Raw genomic sequence first — 14,020 nt, forward strand, 5'->3', positions numbered from 1 at the left:
ACAGGATGCAAAAAAATAACCGACGGCAGCAGACAACACCCACCTGACCGCATTTTCCAAGGCCAAGGTACGAATTCCGCCTTCGCCTCGTGACTAAAATTCAAATCGATAGATCGATTTTGTTTTTTTTTCAACATTAGCTACGTGGGTTGAAAAGCGTTGTTTCCATTGTCCAGTCATCGCCATAGGTAGGCCATTTTGCATTCTGCTGGACTTTTGAAGTCCCTGGGCTCGCGATGGCTCCTAACATTTTGCCTAATTCTTCTAGATTGTGAGTGGTCTAATTGTGACATCCCCCCATATACTACTGCTGCCCAAAGCGTTGGTTGCCCAGGCTATTGTCATCCCGTCATCTGATATCTTGCCAATGACGACGGGACGCGTCAAGAACACCAGGCGCCGCAGCACGTGGCAGAAAAGGACCCCTTTTTTCCTTGCGATTTACTAACTGAATGAAAACAGTATCCTGAGCATCCTCAGCGTCGTCTCATATTTGCCACAATGCCACAGACTCCGCGAACAAGGCCACTGCGATGGCCTTTCACTCTACTACGTCCTCTTCAACCTCCTCAGCGCCACAGAACAAGTCACCATCGGCTTCTTTCTCAACGTCAACAATGATGGGTCTCTGAGGCCCGACGTCTTTGTCAATACCCCAGCCACAGCGGGAGACTGGTTTAATCTCGGCCAGCTGGTCGTCGTCTGGCTTTGTTCTCTGTACTTGTGAGGATGCTGGATACCAAGGGCGACTGACGGCCTGCCGGTTCTCATGTGACCGAGAGCTGACTGCTATTATTCCAGATTCATCCTCTGCTTCCGATACTCATCCGCAAACCCCGACAGAATAGGCCACAGACAAGCCGTCATGACAATCTCTACCTTGTTTCTTCTCTTCTCCGTCGTCCCAGTTCTCATAGACGCCTGCCAACCACCATCACGATCCGAACCCCGACGATGGGCCCAGGACATCTTCGCCTTGGTTCACTACCTCCTCTTCATCCCCATGTCCACCGCAATGACTATCCTTGCCGTTATTCCGCAAGTGCGTGAGATACGTTCTCGACGAGGGAACGCAGGCGCTCTAAGCCTCCCGGGTCTCACCGTCCAATGCGTCGTCTTTGCTCTTGTTGCAATCTCTTGGGTATTCCGCGTCAAATACCCGCCGTACTCGCCGTCTTGGGTCGAGTGGTATCGCTTGATCGGGTGGCCTGTGGTTAATGATGGTCTTGCTGGGTGTGTTCGGGGGTTGTTGCTAGTCGTTGCGCTTCGCGACGGCATGGACGAGGGGTGGGAGTCGGTTGAGGGACGACCTTTGCTGGGTGTCTAGTGACCTGCTTGTCGAGACGTTTCGAAGATGGCCTTTTTTGAAAAGATGGAGCCGGGTCCTCGTATCAACGATTTCAGAAATCACCTCGATGCGTTTGACTTCGACTCTTGACAATTCGGCACTCTTTGACCGAGCTTATCATATGAGATTGGGTCTTTTCGTCGAACCTCACGCACTCAAACCATGCTTATTCCCAGATATGCTCGAGACCTCACACTGGTATCGGATTGCACCTTTGCATACTCGAGGAAAAAGGAGGGCTCACATGATTCATATTCCTCAAGCTCAAGTCAAAAGATGCCCGCTCATCGCGCACGGAAGTTTGGATTCCCTAGATGACTCGAAATATCTTACGCGACGCTTGGCAAGCTGGGATGTTTCTTCTGCCAGCCAGACGAAATCACTGGTTCTTATTTCCAACCCCTCAGTTGCAAGTCCCCGCGCAACGTCTTGGCTAAAAGTCACCTTCCGAATAGAGATACTTCTCTTGGCGCATTATCAACTGGGCGCATTCAAGACGGTAAACAAAGAACACTTCTGAATCACTTCTTTGAGATATTTCTTGCAGTCGGAAGTCTCGGGTCTAACTTGGCTGGGATTTGCAGCAAAACTACAGACCAAGTCTTGAGCTGCGTCACTCGAATGCTAGATGAGAATGAACACCACCATCATCTTCGAAGTTCGGACGAGATGGCAGCCGGATGAGCATCTCCTCGCCTTGTCGGCCCAGAATCGAATCCGGACCCGAGACTGGAGAGATTATTGGTCAATGGCTCTGCTGAGAAAACCTGGGTCTTGCAGGTTTATCATTATAGATGGCACGAGGAACTGATTCCAGCCTGACGTGGCCAACACAAAAGTTCGCAAACGTGTTCTAGGTCACCCAACCTCACCGCCAACGTGTGGGCTGACGAAATTTGAGAGTTCCCAGCTTCCAATTACAGTTCTCGGCGTACATGAGATTAAGTTGGAACGCGCTTGGGACCATTGCACCGGTTTACGCGTGAGATACGATGACCCCTCAAGTGGACGTAGTTCTCTGCCGGGCTTGGAGTATCTCGAATGTCACCAATCTTGATATCCCTGCACCATGCCGCCTGGTGAGGATATTTGCTCCAGCTACCCATGCAGCTACCCACTGTCTCGAGAGATGGGACGAGCATATAATGTGCCAGACAACCCCAGCATGACCCCTTGGCGAGGATTGAAAGCAGGCGGACTTCAATCTCCCATTCTTCGTTTTTAGCTCCGGTGTATCGTAGTCACCATGCTCTTCAACTCTCTCCTCGCGACCCTTTTGGTTCCCATGGTCGCCGGTTCGTTTGTCGAGCCCCGTGATCCGAACAAGCTATTTACACTGGAGATCGCCCCAGGTGAGACTGTCACCGTCACGGAGGAGGAGAAATGGGAAATGATGGACGTATGCCAACCTGAAGAACATCCCATTCTGTCCCGCGAGCGCAGCTTACCGCAACCAGAAACGCATCCACTTCTTCGACATCACAGAATGGTCCGATATCCCAGCCGTCACCCCCTCCGCCGACTTCAAGCTCCTCGCGGCCCTCCCCTTCCCGACGGAGATGAACCAGACGTGCCACGTCAACGCCCTGATCCCGAAGCTGAGCAAGGACAATATGCGCGCGCATCTCGAGCGCTTTTCGTCCTTTCACAATCGGTACTACCTCTCCAAGACGGGCGTTGAGTCCGCCGAGTGGCTGTACGGGCAGATCAGCGCCGTTCTGGACGTCGCGGGACACCCGACGGCCAACATCCGCTATGTGCGCCACGTCGCGTGGTCGCAGCCTAGTATCATTGTGACGATTCCCGGACGTAACCAGCGGACTGTTGTGTTGGGCGGGCATCTCGATTCTGTTATTTCTGGAGACCGTGGCGCCGGTCGTGCGCCAGGTGCTGGTGAGTCCTTCCCCCACCGCTCTATTTGCTGTGTATGAGACGAGTACATGATCATTGACGCTGCTAGATTAGATGACAATGGCTCTGGCTCGGTCATGATTCTCGAGGTCCTGCGTGTCCTTCTTTCCGACCCGCGCATCGCGTCTGGCGATATCCTCAACACCCTAGAGTTCCACTGGTACGGTGCCGAAGAGGCCGGTCTGCTCGGAAGCCAGGACATCTTCACCCAATATCGCGCCTCCAGCCGCCAGGTCGTGTCGATGCTGCAGCAGGACATGGTTGGCTACGTCGGCCGCGACGGCGTTGAGAGGTTCGGCGTCGTCACGGACTGGGTAGACCTCGACCAGGTTGCGTTCATGAAGCGCGTCATCGATACTGTCAGTTGCTTGTTCCGTCGTTGCTGGCTTTCGGGGCTGAATTTTTGAGTTCCATGGTGCGTAAATGCTGATGCTCTTCGCTTTCATAGTATACCGATATACCCTATGAGGAGACTGTTTGCGGATATGCCTGCTCCGATCACGCCTCTGCCAATCGTAATGGCTATCCGTCGTCCTTCATCTTTGAGACGCCTTTTGGGAACCATAACCCCTACATCCACACATCCAATGATACGATGGAATATGTATCATTCGATCACGTTTTGCAGCACGCCAAGATGGCGACGGGATACATCTATGAATTGGCTTACTGGGCCTTTACCTAGGTAGTTGTTCAAGTGGAAACACCATCCATCATTTCCCAGCGCGGCGTTGAAGTGTTTACCAGGATTGGTGTACAGGTTCCGCGGAGAAGCGGGACAATCATACAAGCCTGATGATAGTATAAAATATTCACAAATCATGTGATCAGCATTGATCTGATATTCCGGCTGATCCTTTCAAATTGAATTGCTTCTATTCCATGAACACTCGCTAGTGCAGCATATTTTCAATAGTCATATTCCTACGTTGGAAATGAAGTCTATATCTCTTGTTTTTGGAATACATGGACATGGCTTCTTGTCATGAAGTCCAGAGCTAACTTATCATGTTTTTGCAATGGAACGAGGACTGCCCCAAATGGATGGCCTGCAGACTGAAATAGAGAGCTCTCACTTTAATCAAGTTCAATTAGAACAATATAGTAGCATGTCTATTCAGCACTTGGTATCCAAATGCCAGTCTTGGTTCTCCAACTTTAGATATTTGTACCATTTTGCGAATTTACCCAGTTTTGAATTCAAGTTCTCTTAGCGACAAAAGCGTGTATGAATTGAATGAGTCTCACAGATATTGATTTGACATAGTTCCAGTCTTTGTGAAGAAGACTTGATTTTGATTTTCGAATCACGTTAAGAACAGTCAGACTATTTTCAGCATTCGACACCCTATCTAAATAAGGTTAATCTTGACTGTCAGTCCAATACTGAAACTCCGTGTGAAAGCCAAGAGCCTTTCAACCTGTTTTATTAATTAGGCTCACTTGGCTAATGCGACTTTCATCGAGACAAGTGCAACCTCGGTTGTGACTCCTGGTGCCTTATTGGCTAGGATAGGATGCCAAGTCTACACGTGTTCATCTCGAAGTGATCGCCAACTGCGAATTGCGATGCCTAATGTCATTTCATCTATTATCCCCTTTCTTAACCCCGCCAACGTGGTCAGCTATCGCCGCGGGGTTTGTCGTCGGGGTCTTTTCTCCGATTTCCAACCCGCTTGTTTGCAGGACAGCTCGCTTGCAGAGCATGGTACGCGTCTTTCGCGGATACCGCGCTGAGGTTAACCCACATCGCCGAATCAAAATGGACGGGATGCATGTTGGTCGCATTGTGTTAGATCCTGCGGATAGGCAGGGGTCTTCTTGCGAATACTCCCGAACGGTGGCGGCATCTCAGAGGAACCCTTGTGGGTCTTCAAGTGTTTCTTAAAAGACAGTATCATTGTGCTAGCAAAGTCTCGAGTTTCTGCAACGCGGAAGACACGTTGTCTCCCACTTAGTTAGCAGCTTAGTTGCAGAAACCAGGCACGGCTTCGTTTGAACGGAAAGACATTGGTTAGTCCCTTGTGTCCGATATCAGCCAATGAATAAGCAAGTACTTTGTACGGTGGGCCATCTGCCGGGCTTGGCGGCGTTAGTGTCGGGTAAAAGGCCGAGAGGACGCAACTTCAAAGTTGTGCATCTTCCAAGCACGTAAGGAAATCTAGGTACCGAGAGCGGGGTGTTTGTTGTTTGTGTGGTGTTGCCCAGGCCAACATCCATGTACTCACAAACGCATCTAGCTAAACTTGGGGATTCAGAGAGGCGCCTCTTCTCGGCTGGAATCGATGGTTTCTTCTTCCAGAAATGATAAGATGGCCAAGAAATGATGCAATTCCCACGCCCTGCATGAGACGGACTGTATCCGATTGAGTAGTATGAGACAGCGGGGTCCTACCAGACACTGAGAGTATCGCGATCCCGAACCGGATGAAGCAGCGCTAGAGCGAGATGTCCACTTTTGATACGAAAGAGGCATCGAGCTCCTCGAGCTGTCAGTGATAGTCTCGTTGGAGCGGGACGCATGTGATATGGAGAAATATGCCGATTGGCCCGAGACCCCGCACCATTGCATGCAACTCTAGGTCTCTCTCAATGGGACGTTGTTAATCACAGCAATGTGGAAGGAGGATAAAAAAGAAATGATGAGGTGGTAGGGATCTGTCGTCGCATTGCTTACAATGAGGGGGCAAAGGAGTCCATGTCTTGTTGGTGCGTCTACGCACATCAGACCCGGAGCTTCAGGCAGAGCTACCCAGACATGCCAGGTCGTCAGGGTTCTGTCAGGTCCCTGAGCCTAGGCAATCTTGAAATGTATAAATAGGAGAGTTCGCCGGCGGGGTTACATATTGTTGAAAGGGATCCCTCTTCTGAATCCGAATTCTTACCTACAATTCGTGAACTCAGTCTCCAGAACCATCAACAATTTTCAAAACCTTAGCCCACTCAAAACCCGTACTTCCTACACACATCTTCATCATGGGTGTCTCCACCGAAGTTCCTCAGACCGTCGAGTGGGCGGGGAAGAGGGTCCCCATCTACCCCATGGAGACCGTTGACTTTGGACGTGTCCTGTCCCAGGAGCCAGCTGAGCTCGAGAACATGCTCCGCATCTGCCAGCAGCAGGGCTTCTTCTACCTGGACTTGAACGGCCTGGACGGCAGCAGATTCCTCGATGACCAGCAAAAGACCCTGGAGCTTATGCACCGGTACTTTGAGGCTCCTATCGAGGACAAGAATGAGCTTGGTCTCATCACCGCGCATCTCGGGTGAGCTATTTCGGCATTCATGACTTGCAAATGCTCAGGAAATGCTAATGGCACAATTCCAGATATGAGCCCGTTGGCTCCCGAACGGGTGGTCTCCCCAACACAAGGGACGGATACGAGATGTTCAAGGTGAGCTGCTACCCGAATCTTTGTTGGAGTGCTACTTGTGAATTGTGACTTACCCCAAGCCAGGTCTCCCGTGACGAGATCCAAAGATCCGACCCCAAGTTCCCCAAGATCCTCCAGAACGATACCGAGAAGGCAATTCTGAAGAACGCCATCTCCGGCTCGAACCTCGTGACCAAGACCGTCCTGTCTGGCCTCTCCTCTGCTATGGGACTCGTGGGCGCCGCCCGTTATGAGAACGCCCACCGCAACGATCGCCCCTCAACCTCCACGCTGGCCATGATGCACTACGTCCCCGCCGACCCCATCAAGGACAACCAGATCGGTCACCAGAAGCACACCGACATCAGCTCCCTCACCCTTCTCTTCGCCGAGGAGTGGGGTCTTCAGATCCGCCCCCCCGGCAGTAAAGAGTTCGGCTTCGTCGCTCCCAAGAAGGGCTGCGCCATCATCAACGTCGGCGACTCCCTCCGCTTCGCCAGCGGCCACACCATGATGTCGTGCATCCACCGCGTGGTCCCCTTCAACCCCGAGGAGCACCGTTACTCCATCGCCTACTTCCTACGTGCCGAGAACGACACCATGTTCAAGGACAGCGAGGGTAGGTACGTCACTGCTGGCCAGTGGCACGATGAGAAGTTTTACCTCTTCAAGGCCACTCCCGATATCCAGGCTCTTGCCCCGCCGTCAATGTTGTACGGCGGCATGACTGCTGATGAGGAGTGGACGCCTTACGCGCAGCCAGTTGCCAAGGCACACGCGCCCCAGGTGCCCGCGGAAGAGCTGAAGCAAGCTCCAGCTGTCAAGGAGACTTTGGTTGAGGCCCATTGAGCCGCAGTATTAGTGTAGAAAATGAGACCAAACACACGTACTTGCGGTAGCTTGACAAATCGCGATTTGTGGGGATTCGTGCCTAAGAGAGAACACAAAGTCAATCAAACAATCCATGTGCTGACAACAACTCTTTCATCGCGGACAAGATCAAGTCCGGACGGTTACACAGTCCGTATCTGAATCTCTGCCGACATGGACGAGTGATCGGCAACATTTGCCGAAAAACTTTGGTAAACGCCCTCGTATTCATCATGCGGCATTTCTTTTTTCTATTTGTTTCTGCCCAGCGGCACTGTGATCAGAGCGGGGTCTGAATCCAGATGGCGTCAGTAGCCAGAGTCAATACCAGTAAGATCTTTCGATGATTCGGTACAGGTACCGACGGAAAGGAACTAGGCACTGCTTATCCGTCGCTATTGATTATCACGGCATTTTCCCAGAAACCTATCAGCTCAATGGCCATGTGCCTATGAGCATATGAGAACCTCGACACAACGGTCTGAGAACACAAAGCTTTGGGAGGTTGTTTGGTTTCAGTTGGGGCTGCCCGGAACTAATTTAGGCGAATTTAGCCCTGTCTCGAATCCTTGTCGTGATCACCAAAGGCCGCCCCCCTTGGAAGCTGGGACAAGGGCATCCTCACCCAAATAGCTCTAATGTGCTACTGTCGCCCTTTGTTGGTGTGCTCATGTCAGACTTCACACGTAGCAAATGTTCCTGCCGCCCTCCTCAGCCACTGACACCGACGACCGAAACAATGTTACCGTTCCTGGGCGCGGAGAAGAGAGATGAGCTGCCGCCCTACAGCCCTCCGGCGGTGACAACGGCGGAAACTCTCCGTGTCCCTTCGTCAGTGCGGGCGTTTCTCCAACTATTACCCCGCAGGTCACGAACACTGCGCGTTGTTGGGCTAGCATGCCTCGCGTTCATCGTCTACGCGCAATGGAGACATATTCATCCCGTAGACGGCGCCTACGGACCGGAAGTCACGATTCATGGGCTCTCGACGCGTCAGCTGCAAGAAGACCTGGCGACTTGCGGGAAACTGCACAGTCGACCAATTGATCCACCGGGCTACGGCAGAACGAGGAACGCCCGCTACGTGGACGGCAAGAAGCCCACACTCATTAGAAACGCAACGGTATGGGTTGGGGAGCCGGCTGAAGGGTCAACCGAGTTGTCGTGGACCTCGGCCGACGTGTTCGTCGAATATGGTCTAATTAAACAAGTCGCCAAGGACATCACGGTAGCCGCCCTCCCCGAGGATGTTCTCGTCTACGATGCGGCAGGGCGGCCGCTCACTAGCGGTATCATCGATATGCATAGCCATGCCGCGGTGCACTCGCTGCCCACATTACACGGAAACGAAGACGTCAGCGAGCTGTCGAAGGACATCACTCCCTATGTTCGATCCATTGATGGCATTCAGCCGACCGATTACCAACTTCAGGTGATCAAGTCGGGCGGAGTCACCACGTCGTTGATACTACCTGGGTCCAGTAACAATATCGGCGGCGAAGCCTTTGTGATCAAGCACGCCGTTGGCCCTGCCGACGGACGCAATGAGACCAGCGTCGTTGACATGCTGGCTGATCCGGACCGCACCTGGAGGCATATGAAGATGGCTTGCGGCGAAAATTCCAAGCAGGTCCATGGGAAGGCGGGCGAGCGTGGCCCCTATAGCCGCCTTGGCGAGAGCTGGGAGTTTCGTCAGGCTTTTGAGCATGCTACCAAGTTGATTCGCGAGCAAGACGACTGGTGCAGTGCCGCTGCCAAAGATTTTAATCACGTTCAGGCCTATCTTCCGAACGATCTGGAATGGGAGGCTTTAATCGCTGTGCTCAGGGGCCAGGTTCATGTTCATGCTCATTGCTACACTATTACGGACCTTGAAGCGTTCATAGACCACACAAACGAGTTCAGGTTTCCCATTCGTGCATTTCATCATGCTCACCAGACGCATCTCGTACCCGAGGTGAGTGTATCGCAACACCCACGAGGGCCTCTCTACATGGCGTGCTGGAGACTATCGCTTACAACACATTCGTTTCCTAGATCCTCAAACGGGCGTGGGGCAATAACCCACCGGCGTCTGCCCTCTTCGCCGACAACATGTGGTACAAAGCCGAAGCTGCCCTCGGCTCAGAATACGCAGGCAAACATTTATACGACGCTGGCCTCGTTCCCATTTACGTTAGCGATAACCCGGTGCTCAATGCGCAGCATGTGGTGTTTGAGGCGGCAAAAGCGTACAAGTATGGTCTTCCATACGATGCGGCACTCGCATCTGTTACGACTGCCCCGGCCGAGAGATTAGGCCTGGAGCATCGGCTGGGTAAAATCAAGGCTGGCTTCGATGCCGATATCGTCGTCTGGGATAGCGACCCATTAAGCGTCGGGGCTACGCCGGTCCAGGTCTGGATTGACGGGACTGCCCAATATGATGAGCCGGTCACGCTGAATAAGGCCTTTGAGGGTACCATGGTCCCTGATGAGAGTCTGGGCAGAATCATCGAGAAACCTCAGGTCATCAAAGACGACGTTGTCTTCACCGGAGTCTCAAAAGTGCTGCATTCCGTTAGACCGGAAGGGTTGGCCACCGATGGAAAGACATATAACATAGCTATATCAAACGGCAAGATTACCTGTGTTGGAACCTGCGAATATGAGCTCAAGGCAGCGTCTGAGAGGGAGGGCAGCTTGGTTCACCTCAAGAACGGTTACCTCACTCCACCATTCACTGCTTTTGGCTCAACAATCGGTCTCAACGCTATCGACTCGGAACGAAACACCGACAACGGTGCAGGCGGAGGGAGATTCAGCCGCGCCGTTGACGGGCTTGCCCTCAACACCGAGAAGCTGCAAGTTGCCCACCGCTACGGGGTCACGCGGGCCATCTCAGCTCCCAAGTTTACTGGCCTTGGTACGCATCACGGCACGAGTACTGGATTCTTGACTGGGGCTGGGACCATCCTCGACCGTGGAGCCGTATTTGCTCGAGACACTGCTGTCCACTACACGCTTGATCTCTCTGCCAAGAGTGGCGTCGATGGAGTCTCGTCCATATCGGCTGCTGTTGGTGATCTGCGACGGAAGCTTCTCAAGGCAGTCTCTTCCTTAACTGCGAACGACAGTATTCCTGTGGAAGAACGATACTCAGAGGCCGCTTTTCTTCAGAAAGTTGTCAAAGGCCATATGGCGCTCGTCGTGACAGTGCATAGTGCGGATACCATTGCCACCCTATTGGATGTCAAAAGCACGGTGGAAGAGGTCCTTTCAGAGATCGCCAATAGTACGGAGAGGCTTCGTTTGGTCATATATGGCGGCGCTGAAGCACACCTAGTTGCTGACGCGTTGTTTGCGGCCAAGGTAGGAGTTATCTTGGCGCCAATGCAGTCCTTTGCGATCTCTTGGGATCAGCGGCGAGCCCTCACGGGCGCGCCTTTGACTAACGGCACAAGTATTGATGTTCTGCTTCAGGCCGGAGTTGCTGTCGCCATCGGCCTTGAGGAGGACTGGATCGTGCGGGACCTTGGATTGCTCGCGGGCATTGCGTACAGCAATGGCGAAGGACGACTGGACGAGAAGATGGCACTGGACTTGGTTGGAAGGAACGTGTACAGTATCCTTGGCCTGGAGGACGACCTTGGAGATGATCACTTTGATCACTTTGTGATACATGACGGCAGTCCGCTTGAGATTGGATCCAGGATACGAGCGGTTGGTGACGGAAGACCAGAGCTGCTAATCTCCAGATGAGATGAAGAAAAATCAAGAGATTAGTAATGGAGGGACAAGAAACGGGGTAGAATTTAGTTGAGGTTGGCAGCATGTCTGACTTTCAACGACACAGGAGAATGAATAATATGACTCCAAATATTAAGAAGCACTCTCTTATATTAGGCTACACGCTCTTTCTACGGTGCAATGTTGACAGCCCCTCCGACCACGATGCTCCGCAACCCAGGGCCACTTACATCCTCCAAAGGCGCAACAAGTGCCATTTGGCTCCAGCTGAACAGTGTGTTACGACCACCGTAAACAAACACCTCGAACCGCCCTGCAAAATGGCCATTGATCCATGCCATGCTCCCATGAAGCACGTCTGTGGTGATGGTGATGTTCGCCGGAAGCTCCGACACCGTCACCGCTTCATGTGTTGAAGTAGTCACGTTCGACCAGATCCGACCCGGGTGCCCTGGGTCGAGCTGAATGGCATCTAATTCACCAACGGATCGCAAAGGGTATGGCCATCCGTCCGAAGTGAACACGAGGCTGCCACTTTCATCGAGTGAGAGAGTATTGTCCGGGCCGGACAGCGTAAAGGGGCCCGTGGCGGCTAATCCCAGCGTGTAATTCATCCCCTTGCTTCCGCGACCAAGGTGTACTGCCTCGGAGTCGTTGGCAGAGCGTGACCAGGAGAACAGTGGGCCGTTAAATCCAGGCTCAGGCTTTTCCAACACGCGTTCAAGATTCTGCCCTGGTGCGAGAGGCGTGAAGAAGTCGATGCTGGGCGCCACTCCTTCTTCCACAAGCTTCGCTCCACGACCGCCACTCCACGCGCGTGCCGCAACCAGTGCTATGCCTCGACGCATGGCATAGTACGCCTCCAGCTGGGTAGATGCATCTGGGCCGTTGTCGTTCCACGCCGCAAGAATGGCGCCCTTGTCTGAGGGCGAAGTATCGGGCAGCTGCATGGTCGCGTTGAACGGGTCGAAATCGGCGGGCGTCCACTGCCACCCAGGCTCGTTGGCGAAGTTGAGGACCCGACTCTCGTTGAAGAATTGGGGGTATCGAGCCGGCAGGATAGGCGTGTGGTCATTCTTGAGAGACATGTATGCCCACCAGTCCTCCGAGTTGATGACATTGTAACCGCTGTTTGCCAGCAGAACCGGGTCCGACTCACCGTACTGCCAGTGTTGGATGACTACATCTTTAGAGATGGTCTTGTTTTCCGAAGGTTCATTCGTACCCCAGATTCGGATACGCTTGCCAGCCGTGGAGTTGATGAAAGATGACATTTCGTTCACAAACCCAATGTAGTCATCAGCCAGCGTCGAATCATACTCGTCTGCACCAACGTGAACTTCTTTCGTCTCGAACCAGGGTAAAAACTCTGCCCAAATCCGCTTGACGGTTGGAATGGTGTCTGGATGCGAGAGATTGAGCAAGTCGCGCTTCGGCAGCGAGAGCTCGGGTTTCCACTTGGTCAGATAGAGGCAATGACCAGGGGCCTCAATCTCCGGGATCACGGTGACACCTCTTGACGCGCAATGGCTCTGTAGGTCGGCAAAATCCTCTCGTGATAAGGTCTCGTTCTCGCGACCGTGCAGGATCGGCAGCAAACTCTCGTCTTCGGGCCGCAACGAGAAGTGCGAGTACACCTCCTGCCATGACGCGTTCCGTCCGCGGTTGAGCGGGTAGTTGTCGCTGAGGTGATAGTGGAACTCGTTCATCTTGAAGAATGACGCGAAGCTGCAAAGTTCCTTTAGAAAAGCGGGGGCATACCACTTGCGTCCGGCATCGAGCATGAAGCCCCGTGTGGCATACGCCGGCGCGTCGACCGATCGCCCCGCGGGCAGGGTCCCGTTCCGTGTGAGAAGCAGCTGGAGCAGCGTCCTAGTCCCCCACCACATTCCACATGCGCCTGTGCCGCTGATCAATGCGCCCGTTGGAGAAATGACGAGTTCATATCCTTCCGATGTAGGGTTGCCATTTTCGTACGTGAGAGACGAGGCGTTGCCGGTGAAGGAACCGAGAAGGATGCCGCTGGCATTTGCGGGGTTGGGAAGACGATCGACGCGCTGCAACGTCCAGTTGACGCCGGTAAGCTCACTAATATCATGTTGGAAGAGCGTCGCAAAGTCGTAGCCGCTTGGTGGTATGAGAGTCAGACCATCTGTATCGGCTCGAGAGGCGAGACTGTCCTCGATGTAGATGGTCTTGGGGCTTTTGTTTACTTGCCACACGGCGCCGGGAGAGGATTCCGAAGTTCGGAGAGTGGGTGGGAGAAGTTGGAGACCCCCTGCCAACACCGGGGTACAGGAGTGCCGTGATGAGTTGTAGTAGAGCCATGGGATAGGTTTGTTTCGCCCCAGCGTCACTCAGGCCTGCCGTATTCCACCTGATTGAACATACTCCAATTGCATTGTTAACAGACCGATTTCCATTTACGCAGAAGGGTTATATGTCTCTCTCCGTATCTCGGCTTCAGCGTTATCACCCCACACTTAATCTAAGTTTGAGAGATAGATCAGCAGCGTTGCCCCGCAAATTGACAGTCTGATGTAACAATGCTTGCTTTGCTATGGTAACGTCACCGTAATCTCAACTAGAATTCTGCTGTTGTCCGTCCCTTGCTTTGCTCCCACTTTGATCAACAGGTTGTGGACCGCCTCTTCTTCTCCGAGTTCTGCCAAGTCGACGGCGGACTGTCCGTTTAACGTCAATGCATCCATGTCGATTCCTCTCACAACAAGGACACGAGCCACTTCTACATGCCTTTCTTAGCAACACCGTGAAGTAGTTCATTTTC

General features: G+C 52.9%; 5 protein-coding genes across 5 annotated transcripts; 4 read left to right on the forward strand and 1 right to left on the reverse strand.

Annotated features, from left to right (window-relative positions):
* Positions 1–236: 236 nt before the first annotated feature.
* CORC01_01762 (ATP synthase F0) lies at positions 237–1,327 on the forward strand (the record flags this gene model as incomplete). The annotated part of the gene is made up of 3 exons (XM_022613416.1): positions 237–271; positions 463–723; positions 802–1,327. 3 exons carry the CDS (start codon positions 237–239, stop codon positions 1,325–1,327), a joined length of 822 nt encoding a protein of 273 aa, XP_022480142.1.
* Positions 1,328–2,594: 1,267 nt separating this feature from the next.
* Positions 2,595–3,944, forward strand: CORC01_01763 (peptidase family M28; the record flags this gene model as incomplete). The annotated part of the gene is made up of 4 exons (XM_022613417.1): positions 2,595–2,747; positions 2,806–3,241; positions 3,314–3,618; positions 3,708–3,944. The coding sequence occupies 4 exons, from the start codon at positions 2,595–2,597 to the stop codon at positions 3,942–3,944; spliced, it is 1,131 nt and encodes a 376-aa protein (XP_022480143.1).
* A 2,291-nt stretch (positions 3,945–6,235) lies between these two features.
* CORC01_01764 (2OG-Fe(II)oxygenase) lies at positions 6,236–7,482 on the forward strand (the record flags this gene model as incomplete). Its single annotated transcript, XM_022613418.1, has 3 exons — positions 6,236–6,525; positions 6,588–6,654; positions 6,718–7,482. 3 exons carry the CDS (start codon positions 6,236–6,238, stop codon positions 7,480–7,482), a joined length of 1,122 nt encoding a protein of 373 aa, XP_022480144.1.
* Positions 7,483–8,242: 760 nt separating this feature from the next.
* Positions 8,243–11,244, forward strand: CORC01_01765 (amidohydrolase; the record flags this gene model as incomplete). The annotated part of the gene is made up of 2 exons (XM_022613419.1): positions 8,243–9,460; positions 9,541–11,244. 2 exons carry the CDS (start codon positions 8,243–8,245, stop codon positions 11,242–11,244), a joined length of 2,922 nt encoding a protein of 973 aa, XP_022480145.1.
* Positions 11,245–11,402: 158 nt separating this feature from the next.
* On the reverse strand, positions 11,403–13,421 carry CORC01_01766 (glycosyl hydrolase family 20; the record flags this gene model as incomplete). Its single annotated transcript, XM_022613420.1, has 1 exon — positions 11,403–13,421. A coding segment is annotated over one exon (2,019 nt), but the record flags the coding sequence as incomplete, so codon positions are not given.
* Between the last annotated feature and the right edge of the window lie 599 nt (positions 13,422–14,020).

The sequence above is a fragment of the Colletotrichum orchidophilum genome, assembly GCF_001831195.1.
Source record: "Colletotrichum orchidophilum strain IMI 309357 chromosome Unknown Scaffold_9.1, whole genome shotgun sequence".
Lineage (NCBI taxonomy): Eukaryota > Fungi > Ascomycota > Sordariomycetes > Glomerellales > Glomerellaceae > Colletotrichum > Colletotrichum orchidophilum.